Below are 18,045 nucleotides of genomic sequence, written 5' to 3' on the forward strand. Positions count from 1 at the left end.
TAATATAGTAAAGAAAATAAAAAAGAAATGATTTATTGTTATTATACAAATATTTACACATCAAAATTAAAAGAGCGATTTCATTTAAATACATTTGCGAAACTTTATTTTACAATTATCTAATAAATTATACCTAACAATTAACTAACAAGAATATTAATCTGTATAATTTAATATACGTATCTATATTAACAGATATCAACAGAAAGCAGAAATTGTTCTAATGATTAATACAATAAAAAGTAAGTAACTTACACGAAAATTCAAACACATAATATTATATTTGATATGGTAATGTCACTTTCAAAACTTCACTTGCTGTTCCAGGTAGTTACATCATTAGGGTGTGAATATAATGGACGAAAGTTTATATAAGCCAAGCCACTCGCCCGCCCTTCTCGCGTTCGGCGTGGGGTGGGGAAACATTGGCGGCGGTAGCGACAGCGGGCGCTTCGCTGACTCGGCGGCGAGCGAGCGCGCCCGCGGACTCATGTCATGTGGTGTAGTCGATCCGGGCGCACACCACCGCGCTCAGCAGCGTCGATATCGCCAGGATGATCTGCACACACCCGATCACGATGAGGTCACGCGATGATGGCTGAGAATCCTCTTCCGCTGGGCCATCTCTGAAATGTGATTTTAAAATTAATCTTTCTGCTAAATTACTCTTCCTATTCATAGGCTTTCACTATCACTACTTGGCTGGTGGAAAAGACAGTATGTGAATCGAGTTTGGTTGAATTTAACTGTTATAATATTATAATCGTTTCTGTTTTCAAGCGTTACTTTAAGGAATACCTGGTATTTTTGTTTCAAACTCGCAAATAGAAATATCTAATAATTATTTCATAATGGATGGGTGTACTTTATTAGAAAGTCGTAATAAATTTAGCTCAATTCTAACCCGTGATTTAATCCTGGAGGGTCCAAAATAGTGCGACAGCATTGAACGATCAGCGCGATGAGGAGGCAGCCTGAAGTCGCCCACAGCGTCAGACCCGCTACCGCACCCGCTGTCGCGCTGTTCGTGGCCACACCCCAGCCTCGGGACGTATGAATTGAGACCGCTAAAATTATTAACAATTAACACAACTCGTAATGATGTGCACACGCTGCCAAGACATTTCCAAACTTTGAGTTAGGTTTGCTCGTTCTTCCCAAGTATGTTTTTGCTTTGCCAAGTGTATTTAACTTGTACGATAAATAAACTAATATGGGTGCTTCAATGTGACCAAACTGTTTCATGTTTTAAACTTTTAATTTAATTACAAAGAATAAAATAATTATATTATTTAGGTATGTAGGTACTTCCTTCTGTAAATTGTGTAGATATTATATTGTATGTATTTTTGCCTATCTATCTATCTTTGTAATATATGTAAATTGTTGTGACATACTTGGAAACTTAGTTATTACTTATTATGTAAATTTTCATCGATCATTGTAACTCTATAATTATTTATTTTTCTTAATTCGATGTGGGCTCAAGACTGTTTTAGCTTATCCCTCTGGATCCTTGAGATCATATCAAAACGAAAGGATCTTGGTTGACTACTGATCCTGGCTTATGTCCAGGTTATGGCTTTGCAGTTGCGGGTGTGGTGGATTATCCCCTGCAGGCTTAGCATGGCCACCATAGAAAGGTTTATTATTACGGTAAAATAAAATGGACTAAGTGATGGATTAACAAAAGAAATCGTCAGTTTGTTCGCAAAAACTGTCAGCGTTTCTATTCTTTCGCATTTCTACTGTGGCCATGCTAAGACTGCTGGTAATCTGTCTGCTTACCAGCAGCTAGTATGCTGACGCTGCCGGCGGGGATGCCGAGTCCCATGTTGAACTTCTGTCGTTCCTCTATGAAGGCCACGCTGCCCATCACCATCGTCGAAATGCCGCATACGATCTGAAAATATATTCTATACTTAGGCCGCGTATCCACTGACGCGGAGCTGGGCGGAGAGGAGCTTAGCGGTGCCCGAATGGACCAATTACTATGCTTGAAATCTCCGCTCCGCCTCAATGGAAACAGCACGCGTGGGGTGGAGCAGAGCTGAGGATATTCATAATAAAAATACAGCGAGGCGATGCGGTGCGGAGGACAACCAGCATTGGGGTGCAGAGCGGAGGACAGCGGTGCAGAGCGGGGCGGTGCGTGACTCGCGCGCAGTGTTCAAACAATTCCAAAAGTATGCTCCGCTCCGCTCCATTCCACTCCACTCCGTTTCACTTCAGTGAAAACACTGACACCTTTTCACCGCTCTTCCCCGCTCCTCTCCGCCCAGCTCCGCGTCAGTGGAAACGCGGCCAAACCAGAGAATCCACAAAATCTTTGTAACGCATATTTCCATGTAGATCCGTTAATCCGTATGCTGGTTGGACAGAACAGTCGACTTTGCCTTTTCTCTCTCTCTCTCTTAAACTCATGATCTACTTATTTATCTTCATATTTTTAACGTTGTTATTTTTCATCTCAGAACGCATGTTTTCCGCACTAAAATTATCTTTATTGAAGTTTATTGTGTATATGGTTAATGAGCTCAATTATATTATTATGTTTTATACTTAATAATATTATGTTTTGTTTAATAATTATTATGGGCATCTAGATATCATAAATTCTTTACAATTTTAGTGAAATAAAGCAGTACTTATGCATAAAGAAACTCTAAAAATATATAAAAAGAGCTAATGTATACTTATAATTTATAAGTTACAAAGTATTTAGGACTTGTTTCGTAGATTTAATGTTAATTACATGCAAAATAGTTGAGCAAGCTTGTCGAGATTGACACCGTTGTGAAGTTTTCAAAGCAAATGGCCCTTGTTGATACTTAGTTCTAACTTCTACCCGGTCTTTGGACTTCAATGTTCAATTATAAAGTTTCAAATTTAGTACAAGGAATTTGGTTTTTACTCGGCAAGTTAGTAAGGTGATGTCTTGTTAGTAGCTTGAGGTAAATTAGATCCTAATTTAGTTATTTTGATTCTTGCGGTGCGTGCAGTCAGTAAAGATTTTAAGGCGACGCCTTGATATTTTGGCTATAGCGATATCGATTTTTCTCAGCAATGACTAAAGCCTAAGAAATTCTTTGAAAATCTTTGAATTACCCATAGCATAACACGATTGGTAAATTTTTATAACACAGAACAATCAATCAAAAAGACATCTGTTAAAAAAGGGATTCCTATTTTGCCAACAGAGGAGAGTGATTTAAGCTTCCAAAATTGGTTCAAGCATACACTTTAATTTGCCCATGGCTTATATTCATAGCTGGGCACCGTTAATCAAATAATAAACTTCGTTAATCGTTAATCCGTTTAAAAAAAGTTAGCTTCGTTAAACGTTAAAGCGTTGCATTTCGGACGAATTAACGCAAGTTAACGTTAATCGTTAATCCGTTAATATGTGTAATATGACCTTGTTATGACTTATTTTTGTATGTAATAATGTACACTAACACAATGATATTATCATTGTATTAGTGTACATACAAAACCTGTTGGTTTAGGTTCTGGAACTTAACAGGTTAGGGACAAAACAAAATACTTTTATAATTATTGTATGACACACCTTGGGAGTAGGATGGCTTCTTGCAAGGCTACTTCTTCATTATTATAGGACTTACAATTATGTATGTGGATATTGGATATAATATTTAGTTACAAAATTGTAAACTTTATTTTAAAAGATTAATTTTTTTCTCACTTTTTTTGGTAAAAAAGTGGGCCCCGTGCGAGTTTCTTACGCCGGTTCTTCTCGCCGGGTTAGTTCCCGAACCTGTGGTAGGCATCATGTAGGACTTTCTGAAAACATTTATTTTAAATTTATTCAGAAATAAAACAATTTTGATTTGATTTTTTTTTTGTATTCTACCTACCTAAATTACTCTTCTTTGTCAACATGCAAATGATTTATAATAACAATAAACAAATCACTATTCACTATATTAGCACCGGCGCTGAGTAATGAAATGATAAAACGAAACAAATCTCTTCTCACTCGCACGCGCCTGAAAATATATCTAGTATTGTTTTTGATTCACTCGCTGCTGCCGTGCCGCGGCGCCGCGCTGCCCGCCCGGCGCTTGTCGTTTCATACTACTACTGTCTGAATCTGTTTTCGCGCCGCGCCGCGGTGCCGTGCGGTAAATAGTAGGCATTGGATTAACGATTAACGGACTTCTACATATTAACGGAAGTTAACGAGTCCGTTAATATTTTTAAAAGTTAACTTAAAAGTTAATCCGTTAATCAAAATGTCAACTTCGTTAATTAACGATTAACGAATTAACGAGTTTTAAATTACGCGACAAAAACCATTTTGTCGCTACGCGCTTTCTGTTTTTGCTGTACCATTGCTTGTGTCTATGAGAGGCCGGGCCAGCCTCTCATAGAAAACAAGCAATCTAAAACATATCCAACACGGTATTTTACTTTAACGCGGTGTCACCGTAAGGAACGTAATGCATGCTTTTTTAACTTTTAAAAACATTTAGATTATTTTACAACAAGATCTTTGCTGCCTTATCTAACTTAGTAGACGGCAGCCAAAAACAAGGCTTTATTTAATACCTAATAGCTACACTGCCGTACTCATAGACATTTGATTATGATTAACTTTCAATTTAATGAAGAGTTTGTCATATTATGGGCTTATATCAAAATCTTCATATTATATTTTACATATTTTTGTCTCTGAGTAAGGCTGTTAAAGTATGTATCTTAACTAATTTTTAAGGTTAGTACGTTTTTAAATACCTTTAACCTATTGAACAAAACAACCTAGCGGTTAAATCTAAGTCTATTATATAAGCAGAGAATGGTCCAACGTTTTCTATATTGTGCGTTAATATTTATGAAATGGCCCCATTTATATTCATCGTGTGATTTAGTGCGCAAATTTTAATTTTTCATGAAGCCACTAAACGTCGTCGGGCCCTCAGTTATTCCGTTCATGTTTTAATTATTACGTCCGATCCCAACATTCAAGGGTAGCGTGAATACCTATGAACCTTTTTAAAAAGTCATGCCTCGTCGTATAGGTTTTCCTCGTTTATTTGTGATCTTCCTTACATATGAGTCCGTCGGGAATCTACAAAATCCATACTAATATTATAAATGCGAAAGTATCTCTGTCTGTCTGTCTGTCTGTCTGTCTGTCTGTCTTGCTTTCACGCCAAAACTACTGAACCGATTGCAATGAAATTTTGTATACAGTTATTCTAGAGTCTGAGAAAGGACATAGGCTACATTTTGATGTGGGAAAATATCTTATTTCCATGAAAATTTCGATGAAAATGAATTCGCATTGCGCGTGGCCAGCGCTCATCCCGGGGGTCCTGGGTTCGAGTCCCGCAGGCGGAACAAAAAGTTTTCAATTTTCCTGGGCCTTGGATGTGTATTAAAATAAAATTTCAAAAATCTTAAACATATTTTATGTATAATATTATAAAAAATCCAGAAATATATCGATGGAATGAACATTTTAGTTCTAATACGATTCAACAGATGGCGTTTTATTTTTTACTTTATTGTAACATAGAACTAATCATACTTATTAGTTAGTATGTTTTTGTTTATAGTTTTTAATACGTTAGAATATGATGTTTAATCCATACTAATATTATAAATGTGAAAGTATCTCTGTCTGTCTGTCTGTCTGTCTGTCTGTCTGTCTTGCTTTCACGCCAAAACTACTGAACCGATTGCAATGAAATTTTGTATACAGTTATTCTAGAGTCTGAGAAAGGACATAGGCTACATTTTGATGTGGGAAAATATCTTATTTCCATGAAAATTTCGATGAAAATGAATTCGCATTGCGCGTGGCCAGCGCTCATCCCGGGGGTCCTGGGTTCAAGTCCCGCAGGCGGAACAAAAAGTTTTCAATTTTCCTGGGTCTTGGATGTGTATTAAAATAAAATTTCAAAAATCTTAAACATATTTTATGTATAATACTAGCTGTTGCCCGTGACTTCGTCCGCGTGGACTTCAGTTTATAGCGCGCGATGTCAACAAAATTGGTGTCAAAAGCTTTTATAAAATAACCCTGGTACCCCTTAAATCAATACAGCTGTGCAGTGTTTTTTTTTTTTTTTTATGATATAAGGGGGCAAACGATCAAACGGGTCACCTGATGGAAAGCAACTTCCGTCGCCCATGGACACTCGCAGCATCAGAGAGCTGCAGGTGCGTTGCCGGCCTTTTAATAGGGAATAGGGTAATAGGGGAGGGTAGGGAAGGGAAGGGAATAGGGGAGGGTAGGGAAGGGAAGGGAATAGGGGAGGGTATGGAAGGGAATAGGGTAGGGGATTGGGCCTCCGGTAAACTCACTCACTCGGCGAAACACAGCGCAAGCGCTGTTTCACGCCGGTTTTCTGTGAGGACGTGGTATTTCTCCGGTCGAGCCGGCCCATTCGTGCCGAAGCATGGCTCTCCCACGTACCAATGTGTGTGCACACAATAAGTATTTCATTTTTTTATATTAAACTTTATATTTTATGTCAAATTTTAAAGCTTATTTAGCCCTCCAATTACACAACTTTACCCATAAACTATTTGTCATTGATAGATTTAAGGTTACGTCACTGCACAGATAAAGTACTGACTTATTTAATACCGTAGAATATACATAACAATCGAAAAAAATCGAAACTTAAATGTAAGATGATACCACGTCTTATAGAAAGACTTTTGAGCAAGCGTCAGCGCGATGTAGAAGACGCACGGCGCCATCTATTATGAACTGTTGGAACTAACTTAATTTGAACAAATTTACGCATTTTCACCCCCTTACAACCCTTTTTTCCAGTAAAAAAAGTAGCCTATGTCCTTTCTCAGGCTTTAGACTATCTGTATACAAAATTTCATTACAATCGGTTCGGTAGTTTTGGCGTTTGGCGTGAAAGCGAGACTGACAGACAGACAGACAGACATACAGATATACTTTTGGCGTTTGGCGTGAAAGCGAGACTGACAGACAGACAGACAGACAGAGATACTTTCGCATTTACAATGTTAGTATAGATTATGTGCACACTGCACAGCTGTTTTTGGGTATTTTGATTAATTAAGGGCCGCGCTACACCGGAATGGCAGCGGCGAGGCGAGCACTTTCAGCGCTGCCATTCCGGTGTAGCGCGGCCCTTAATTAATCAAAATACCCAAAAACAGTGTGTGTGTGTGAAAGACTACCTATGAGTATTTATTAGAGATGTGCCGACTAGTCGGTAAAGCCGACTATCCGGCCACTTTTGTAGTCGGCGAATAGTCGGCAAAAAGTGCCGACTAATCGGCTTTTTACTTTTTTGCTATTATTGAAATTATATTAAAGAAAAAACCTTGATTATCTATATATTAATACGTGAGCCAAAAACTTTATATCCCTTTTGACGAAAAATGGGGAAACGTAGGTGAATGAAATTTTGCACAGTTATAGTTTATATGGTGAAGGAGTGCATCGAGCTAATATTATTATGAAATTATGATTTTATCATACATTTTTTTACAAATAAAACATTACACACACTACAAGTTACAACACACACACTAGGAAAAATGACATATTTTTGAGTGACAAGCCTATACATACGAATTATATTTATGGTTGAAGTATGTTGACAACAAGGTGACAAATAAAAAATGGATCAAAGTTTTTTTTATTGGAGATACAATTAGACAATGCTTACACGGCCAGTCTGAGATCAGCTGGGTCCCAGAGACAAGAGTAAAAAAAATGATAAAGTCAATATTTTTTTACAAAATATAGGTCCGTCCTGTCGTTAAAACTAAGGTCGAATTTCGTCCATTGGGCGATCTCTAGTTATTTATAATGTGTTCAGACACTCAATCAGTGTTGCACATTTTAAAATTAAATGAAGTGTTTCTGAAATTACTTGCTAGCAAAGAAATTATTTTTGTAAATATAATTTTAACAACATTATATTCTCGATTTAATAATATTAAGTAAGTATTTATTATTAAATTAAGATTTCATATACATGAAATATTTAATCAAAACCATCAACTGTACTGATCATAGCTAAACAAAAAAAAAGTAACGTACGCGAAGTAAACATACTTGAAACGATTCGACACGTTTGCAGGCGGCGTGTGCGCCGCGAAACAGCAGTAAAAAAGCGTTACGGAAACATCCGAAACCATGATCGGCTTGGCAGACTAGTCGGCCGGTTAGTCGGCTTCTTTGCAACCGACTAATCGGCTAGTCGGCTAGTCGGCCAAAGTCATGATCGGCACATCTCTAGTATTTAAATATTTTGTAGACGGAGGGAACAAGTAGGAGCAGAGTCATCATAAGCCGTCCATGTTACAAGGTAGGCCTCACCTAACTAGCCAACTATCCCGATCTTGGGCAGCAATCATCCCTCCGCTGTCCGCTTACTTTTACAAATCGTCGTTCCATGAAGCTGAAGGAAGTCCTACGTTTACCAAATTGTGGTCTCCATGCACTCGAACACTTCTAGGAGTATAATCCACAGTAATATTATAATTATACGAAAGCGTTTGTCTGTCTGTTACCTCTTGATGCTTAAACGCTATACCGAATTTGATGTTTGGTACCCAGATACTTTAAGTCCCGGGAAAGTATATAGGATAGTTTAAATCCAGAAATGTATTATATTATATGAATAGGAAACTGCACTAGTACTTATACCGATAGTTTTTTTTTACGAAAGAAGGGGGCAAACGAGCAATGACCTGTTTGCTCGTTTGCCCCCTTCTTTCGTAAAAAAATGCTGCCTGATGGAAAGCAACTTCCGTCGCCCATGGACACTCGCAGCATCAGAAGAGCTGCAGGTGCGTTGCCGGCCTTTTAAGAGGGAATAGGGTAATAGGGAAAGGTAGGGATGGGAAGGGAAGGGAATAGGGGAGGATAGGGAAGGGAGTTGGGCCTCCCGTAAACTCACTCACTCGGCAAAACACAGCGCAAGCGCTGTTTTCTGTGAGACTCGAACGTGGTATTTCTCCGGTCGAGCCGGCTCATTCGTGCCGAAGCATGGCTCTCCCACGTATAGATAGTTTGACCAAATTGGGGTTTCAGTACATTATTACCGGCCCATACAAATCGTTTAGTGTGCGCACCTTTGATCGGAAGCTTAATCAGTACGAAGATGTATCTTCGTACTGCGGGGCTAAAATGGTAACATTTGGCAATTCCTCTCAATCAATTCAGCAAATGAATTGTCAAAACTGTCAAACTGACAAATGTCAAATTGGTACGAATTACTAGACATGAATTGCAAACAGACTTGCATTTTGCGATTTAAGAAAAATTATTCATACTATGATTCAATATATGGCTAGTTGAGAGCAGAAGTAATCCAAGTGACCTTTTGTAACTTTTGAGATATTAATCAAAACGCGTTTTTATTGAATAAACAAGTGTTTATTAAATTAGTTGCAAGGTGTATAAGTTTTATGATTGATATTAACCTAAGTCAATCTTCATTAGAAAATTGTGGTGTCATAGCCAATATTTTCAAAGTTTTTGTAATTTTTATGAACTTAGATCACTTCTGCTATTACAATAAAATATAAAAATGCTGTTGCAGAAGGGAAATCATAGAACTTATGAAAATTACTTTATTATTGATTAAAAACGACCTATATCTTATATCTAATCACTTTCATCACCTTCCACACTTGGTAGCACATCCTCCTCTTCGTAATAAAATTTATTGTGAAGTGGTCCAAGTGTCAACAATGAACATGGATTACTTCTCTACCGAGTCCAAATCACTGGTGAAGTTGTCCAAGTGGCATACAAGTCACTTGGATCATAACTCCACTAACAAATTATGTTTTTAATGGCCATGCAGAAATGTCAAACATAGGACTTTGTTCAGAAAAATGGCTTATTATTATGATTCTCCAAAGCGACCATTTTAGTCCCGCAGATTAGGCTTTCGATCAAACTAACGGCCGACTAATCAGAAACAGTTGAATTTTGCCGGACCGCCACCCCGGACACTATCCGAAATATCCTTCCGGCGAGTTCGAGCTCACTCGGCTCAGTACAAAATGTAAGAGACAGCGCGGACGTTCAACTGTTTCTGATCAGAAATTTCGGATGTAATGTCTGCAGCCTGCGGGGGCTCAAATTAAAATGTGACAAACTCTTGACGCCGCTTCGGTCTACATTGATTAAACTTTGTGCGCGAGTCTTAATTTCCTGTTTTCGCTGCACAGTTGTTTGTGAAGGAGCTGGCTTTACATTCATTACAGTCTATTTGTTTCTTCCTTATATAACTTCATCAATTAAGTTATTATAATTTTATTTCACAAAAAGTACTTATTTTAAATTCAGTTACACATTATGACGATGAATGATTTGCGTAAGACAATGCAGTCCAGAGTATTATTACTACGTAAGCATAGGTTATGTCAGTGTTTCTCAACCATTTTCAGTCACGGAGCCTCATACATATACCAGTGGTCCATGGACCACAGGTTGGAACACTGCGTTATGTCATAATATGTATAATGTAAGTGATTTTACAAAATATTCGCGACGATGATAACAATGATGCTTATAAAATAAAACCGGCCAAGTGCTTGTCGGGCCACGCGCAATATAGGGTTCTGTAGTACCGCAAATTTTTGATTGGTCTATGACAGGACATTTATAACGTGTTTTACACTACTAACAACATCGTCTCAGTTAAGTTCAAAGGACTTTGAACGAAAAGTTCCTTTATTCTTCGCCTAATAAATTTTTAGTTGATCGACTATTACTCAATAACTTACAGTCTTCTTAGCCGTGATAGTTTTCCTTTTAAATTCAGCAAAATTCCTACTCTCGTGAATTTTTTCACATTTCTAGAAGCAACTGTTTAGCTGGTAGAAGGGGGGACACTAGACTCTAACGATTTTTTCCACTTTAAAACTTCATATTTCACAAATGGATCCCTAAAACGGAAAATTATCTACGAATACTCGTAATATTTTTAAAAAACCTATCCAACGACACCCCAAACTGTGGGGTGGGCGCGAAAAAAAAAATCATCCCTGCTTGATGTGTTATTTTTTTAAGATTTTATATACCACTAGATGACGCCCGCAACTCCGTTGCGCCAAAATCAGTTTATCGCGCAGGAACCGTACATTTTTCCGGGATAAAAAGTATCCTATGTCCTTTCCCGGGTCTCAAAGTATCTCCATACCAAGTTTCAGCAAAATCGGTTCAGCGGTTTGGGCGTGAAGAGGTAACAGACAGACAGACAGACAGACACACTTTCGCATTTATAATATTAGTATTAGTATGGATTTCGTCGGCACTTTCAATATGTGTATTGTGTATTCATGCTGAATTACAATTTACAGCTTTATAGGTCCGTCTCTCTGAGCAAGCGGACAGACAGACGGACGGACAGATCGAAACTATAAGGGTTCCTTATTGACTACTGAACCCTAAAAATGCCATTTTGTACAAGTCGGCATTTTTAGTAACGTTTATTGTACTGTACTGTAGTAATCTATACGTGGGAGAGCCATGCTTCGGCGCGAATGGACCGGCTCGACCGGATAAATACCACGTTCTCACAGAAAACCGGCGTGAAACAGCGCTTGCGCTGTGTTTCGCCGAGTGAGTGAGTTTACCGGAGGCCCAATCTCCTACCCTATTCCCTTCCCTTCCCTACCCTCCTCTATTACCCTAGTCCCTCTTAAAAGGCCGGCAACGCACCTGCAGCTCTTCTGATGCTGCGAGTGTCCATGGGCAACGGAAGTTGCTTTCCAGCAGGTGACCCGTTTGCTCGTTTGCCTCCTTATTTTTTTCATAAAAAAAACCTGTGAACAAAGTCACGGGAACGCCCAGTACTCTAAGCTCTAGTAAATGTTAACAATTAGAAAATGTCAAGGTTATGTGACATGTGAGGGAATGGAACATAAAGCCGCGCCCGTACAACCTGGACATAGCTTTGCACGTTAAGTAATTAGTACATTATGCTTGAATACACCAAAGGCCATTGAAACCATCACTATCATGTGTGATATATGATTTTTTTCAAAATACTCTACAGCGGCTATGACTTCATTATTTGTGGCTTTCTGTAGCTTATAGAAGCTTCTCTTCCCTAAGCTATCAGACTTCTATTTATTATCTAATAAATAGAAGTCTGATGGCGCTAGTATAGGCGAATAAGGTGGGTGGGGCAGCAAATGATACTTTAATTCATTGACTTTATTTAATTATTTTTTGATCGTGCCTTTTTCATATTTAATTCCTCACTTAGGATATGCTGTATCCGTCCTTCTGAGATACCTATAAGTGTGTGCTATTTCAGATAACTTCAATCGTCGGTCTGCTAAAACCATAACATGTACTTTCACGACCATTTCCGGTGTTGTGACGTTTTTTGGACGTCCAGGGGGGCTTCATCTTTGACACATATACGACCGCGTTTAAACTCAGCTACCCAGTTTTTTATAACTATGGCATAAGAAGAAGCAGATTCACTCAAAACATTTTTTGATTTATCATAATTATATATCTCTCCCCTTTATCCCCTTCATATGAGACAACTTTATCACCGTTCTTTATTCAATGTAGTATATGACATTCTCTTTGTATTCAATTTTATCCATATTCAAAACAGTTGATGATTTTCAAATTTTTTCACGCCACCAAATTCAAATTTAGAACACAGGTGGCCCAGAGCCTCCCAGAGCATGCCCAGAGACACGAATTTAAAATTAATGACCTACATATTTTTTTTATTTTAACATTTTAAATAGCAAAGGCTAGTTACTTTTCATCCAGCCCTCGTAGCTTGAACAACCCTACATTACTCTATACTCTACCAGTCCTCATGTATTATCAAGTTATCAGTCTTTACAAATCCTTCAAATATCTCTGAATGTTTTCCTTAACTGTTTGAGCATCCGCCCACAACTTCAAATGTATTTTAGGAAAGGCTTTTAGTGGGCCTCTAGACGATCAATTTTATTGTGCAATAATAACTATCACTGAACAATTTATTTGACAATAAGATTGAAAGACGGGCGCGTTCAATATCAATCCTAGACGGCAAATAATATTGCATAATACGTGATAATATATTTCACAATATTGATCGTATAAAGTCGGCACTACATAATATAATATAGGCGAACGCGTTGGTCGACGCGTTGGCCGGCGCGCTGGCCCAATGTGTAGAACGGGCGAAATACCTACCGCCAACGGGCGAACGCCCGTTCTACACATTGGGCTAGCGCACCGGCCAACGCGTCGGCCAACGCGTTCGCCTATAATCTATAATATGTAGTGCCGACATAAGGCCTAAGCCCTAAGGGCCGCTTACTTTCTTCGTTACTTCAAAATTACCTCCTAATTTTTAGCAATTCTATACTAATATAATATTATAAAGCGGAAGAGTTTGTTAGTTAGTTTGTTTGTTTGTTTGTTTGTTTGTTTGTTTGTTTGAACGCGCTCATCTCAGGAACTACTGGTCCGATTTGAAAAATTCTTTCAGTGTTTTCAGTCCATTTATTGAGGAAGGCTATCGGCTATATTTTATCACGCTAAGACTAACAGGAGCGAAGAAATAGAGGAAAATATGTAAAAAACGGGCGAAATTATTTGAAAGGGCTTATCTCACGAACTACTAGAGAATTTTTTCTGTTATTTGGATCAGGTAAGAAGTAGAACACGTGAAGGATCATAGGCTTTTTTTGTGGACTAATTTTTCTGTGAAATATTATCTAATTTACGCGGGCGAAGCCGCGCGAAACCTCTAGTGTTTTATAAATAAGTAGGTATATTTCATGTTTGAACTCCAGCTTTGCTTCCTCTAATTACGTTAAACAACTTTCTCGGGGAAATATAAAAACAACTTCGAGATAATTTTCTACGGAACTCAAAGTCTTCGGGGCGTTTTAATTAGTAAAAATTGTACACCGAGGAAAACGATATAATTTAATTAAGTATTAAATTGCGAAGTATAATAAAACTGTTCCTTAAAAAGAATATTATTAGCTCAAGAAGTTTTCACTAGATCATATTAATTAGTAAGTTTGCAAGCGCCAAAGATAATAACTGAGTTACTGGGATGGAATAGCCTAGGGCTATCCATTAAAATAGAATTCGATTATGTATTTTTAAACGGCAAAGCTTATACTATTTTCAGCGGTTTGGGCGTGAAGAGGTAACAGCCAGGCAGACACACTTTCGCATTTATAATATTATTAGTTTGGATCAATTCTATAGGTAGTGTTATACAGAGTGTAACAAAAATTAGTGATAATACTTTAGGGTGAGTAAGTGTTCCTTATAGAGAGTTCACTGTGAAAGTAGCAGCGCTGAAAGACAATTTTTTTTTCACTTTTGTATGGGGAAACTCGTGACGTTCGGGCGCTTGGCCATACAAAAGTGAAAAAAAAATTAGGTCTTTCAGCGCTGCTACTTGCACAGTGAACTCTCCATAAGGAACACATACACACCCTAAAGTATTATCACTTATTTTTGTTACACCCTGTATAGGTGCTTAAATTTTGTTGGTCTGTAAATATTCGGCAAACATCTATTTTTCATGCCCCAAAACAACGTTTGCCGGGTCAAACGTTTCAATGTAATTTACAGTAAAATTCTGCCAACTACGTTTACGACTTTTAACTGTCGTTTTTAAGCCCAATGTTACGGAAGTTTATGATTATTACCGTCAGACCCTTTTATAAAAACATAAAATATTACCTTAGAAAAATCCTTTTATAAAACCGACATATGACTTTCGTAATTTAATATAAAATTTATGAAAAATTTGCTATTAAAATGTTAAAAAAATATAAAAGAAGGGCCACTGCAAGGTTAATATTTTATAAAATATTGTTCTCTACAAAAATTACGAATTAAAAGCAACTTGAAACGGAACTGAATTTTAAAACACCAATCAAAATGCCACCATTTTGAGCGTTTTGATCGTTTTAACGCTAAATGGAATGCGGGGCACATGACATTTTGAGAGATACGATCGTGGGCCGTGGGGTTGTCAATAATTATTGTCAAACAGTAGTGACGTCCGCATTTTTGCAGCAAATTCCAGTGTTTTAATTTTTTTAATATTGTGGCGGTAGTGTACCCACAATTCGCCTAACATTCCTGCATCGCGCTATCGAAGTTTCGGAGAACGGCAAGATATATACAACGTCTGAAATGACATCAGTGGGCTTCGGCCTGATTGAGCATGCCATCTCGCTCGGTCGGAAGATCTTCCTTTTCGGCCACCACTAACAACGTTAAATTGGTGACCACCGACAAGAACACGCATCCTTCTGGACATCAATCATCATCAACACTCCCCGCCCCTCCGCACCACGTCAGCAGACATCAAGCATAACCGGGTCACCTCGACCATAAGCCGCGTTGGACGTCTGCGCCTGTCGAACCCGTGTCTGGCTTGAACGGGGCAGCCATAGGCTACAACGACCGGTCAACAAGCAGAGCACGGGGTCCCTCTCCTGGTCATTGCACGCGTAGCTTCGGCCCACACCTGACAACACAAGCGCATCGAAGAATACCACAGGTCTTCGGGGGGGAGTTATGTGGCGGTACCCACAATTCGCCTAACATTCCTGCATCGCGCTATCGAAGTTTCGGAGAACGGCAAGATATATATACAACGTCTGAAATGACGTCAGTGGGCTTCGGCCTGACCGAGCATGCTATCTCGCTCGGTCTGAAGATCTTCCTTTTCGGCCGCCACTAACAACGTTAAAATATACTTGTGGTCTATTCTACACGGAGTTCTTTAAAATAAACAAAAATAAAAATATCGCATCATCCCTATTCTATTCCCAAATCCCTGGCGGGGAACTTAGGGGACATAACACACACACGACTTATAGCAAGTACGCTATTCAATTTTTTATTTTTAAATTCAGCCAAGAACTTGGCTAGTAGGACGATAACTGCTTCTGTTGAGCAGTTTGGTCATAATGATATGACATCTAATGACAGCTTGGAATATGTTCCAAATAAAAATAATTTAAATTAGACTATAAGACAACAGAGGATGTCTCTAGCACTGTAGATCTAATTCAAAATAGTAAACTTAGTTCACTTACGCTGGTGCATCAAAATATACAAGGAATGTCAAATAAGGAACTAGAAATTGATTTATTTTTAAATAACAATAATGTAGATATCTTATGTATTACTGAACATTGGTTCAAGAAAAATGAAATAATGTTAAATTATAGTATGCACCAGCTGGCAAGTTCTTCCTGCAGAGAAAAAGCCATAAGAGGTGGTTCACTCATACTAATTAACAAGAATTTAAAATATAAAGAACGTAAGGACTTAGTGAGCCTCTCTACAGAACGAACAACTGAAATAGCCTGCGTAGAGGTGGGAAACTTTATTATTATATGTGTATACAGGCCTCCACTAGGATTATATGATATATTTGAAAAGGACATGGAGATTTTATTAACAAAAATAAGTGCATCTAACAAACACATTTTACTTTGTGGTGATTTTAATATAAATATTTTAGACAATAATTCAACCACTGTTAGATTCACTTCTTTGTTAAGATCATATAATTTGACAAATTTGTTTTATGAACCCACAAGGATTAGTGGCAACTCTGCTACATGCATTGATAATATTTTTACCAATATAGACTCCTTAAAGAAAGAAGTCTTAAACATACTAAGCTCTGATCACTGTGGACAACGAGCTATTTTCCCCATGAACAAGAATTTCAAAAAAGTATGTAAAAACAAAAGTACTTGTATTCCAATTAATGATAAACGTATTGAGAAGTTTAGGGGTGAAATTATATCTAAGATTGGAAATTTAGAATATCATAGTAGTCCAGATATGACATTTGGTAATCTTTTCAAATTAATTAAAAACCATTTTGATACTACCTTCACCTCTAAGACAGTTGGAAAAAACAATAAGAGTAAATTTAGTGAATGGGCTACACCAGGTATTATGAAAAGCAGATTAAAACTGTATGACCTTTATAATGAAAGAACTATAAATCAAAGTGAACACTTTATAAACTATGTAAGATTATATTCAAAAATATTTGAACAAGTCTGCAGGGCTGCCAAATCTATTCACATTAGAAATAAAATTAAGAATTCAAAAAATAAAGTAAAGACAACGTGGCAAATAATAGCAAGTGAAACTGGAAGAGTCGCCAGTCACAACTCAGATTTTAAATTAAATATAGATAACAAAAATATAACTTCCGACAATGATGTTGCGACTGCTTTTGAGAAATTTTTCGCTGACATTCCAGTTTCAATTACAAGTAACCTAAAGGACTCTCCTAATGATGCTATATTGTTACTTAAAGAAAATGTAAATGAATGTGATATCGACTTTAGATTTAAAGAAGTAGGTCCTGAAGACATTTTAAAAACTATCAATTTACTAAATATTAAGAACACTACTGATTTGTGGGGCCTATCAATGAAAGTTATTAAATCTATAATCGATGTTATCGCGCCCTACTTAGCGACTATATTTAATGATTGTATAAAAAGTGGCGTATTTCCTGATCTAATGAAACACAGTAAAGTTTTACCTCTTTTTAAATCTGGTAGTAAGTTGGACTCGTCTAATTTCCGACCTATATCTATTTTACCGACATTGAGTAAAATTTATGAAAAGATAATACTGAATCAATTACTAACGCACTTTAATATAAATAATATTTTACATAATAAACAATTTGGATTTACAAAGGGACGGTCTACTACAGACGCAGGCGTTGAATTGATCAGTAGTATTTTTAATGCCTGGGAGACGTCGCAGGATGCTCTAGGAGTTTTTTGCGATCTCTCAAAGGCCTTTGATTGCGTGCAACACAAAACATTGGTCAGGAAACTCTGTCACTATGGCATAAAAGGCACAGCACTCGCCCTCCTAAAATCGTACTTGTCAAATAGAACTCAGAGGGTTGAGATAAATGGTAAAAAATCTGCTGGTGCAAAAATTGAAATTTGGGTCCCACAGGGATATTAGGACCCTTCCTGTTTCTTATTTATATAAATGACCTGCCATTCTTAATT

At 37.6% G+C, this 18,045-nt stretch overlaps 1 protein-coding gene across 1 annotated transcript in view; it reads right to left on the reverse strand.

The window, feature by feature from the left end:
* Positions 1-289: 289 nt before the first annotated feature.
* LOC121727288 overlaps positions 290-18,045 on the reverse strand; it is a 63,005-nt gene continuing 45,249 nt past the window's right edge. Inside the window, exons 4-6 of the mRNA XM_042115023.1 lie at positions 1,789-1,903; positions 905-1,067; positions 290-626 (exon numbers count right to left, since the gene is read on the reverse strand). Coding sequence (XP_041970957.1) covers positions 494-626; positions 905-1,067; positions 1,789-1,903 — 411 coding nt within the window. The 3' untranslated portion in view covers positions 290-493. The remainder of the gene's footprint in view (positions 627-904; positions 1,068-1,788; positions 1,904-18,045) is intronic.

This window comes from Aricia agestis, chromosome 5 (genome assembly GCF_905147365.1).
Source record: "Aricia agestis chromosome 5, ilAriAges1.1, whole genome shotgun sequence".
Taxonomy (NCBI): Eukaryota; Metazoa; Arthropoda; class Insecta; order Lepidoptera; family Lycaenidae; genus Aricia; species Aricia agestis.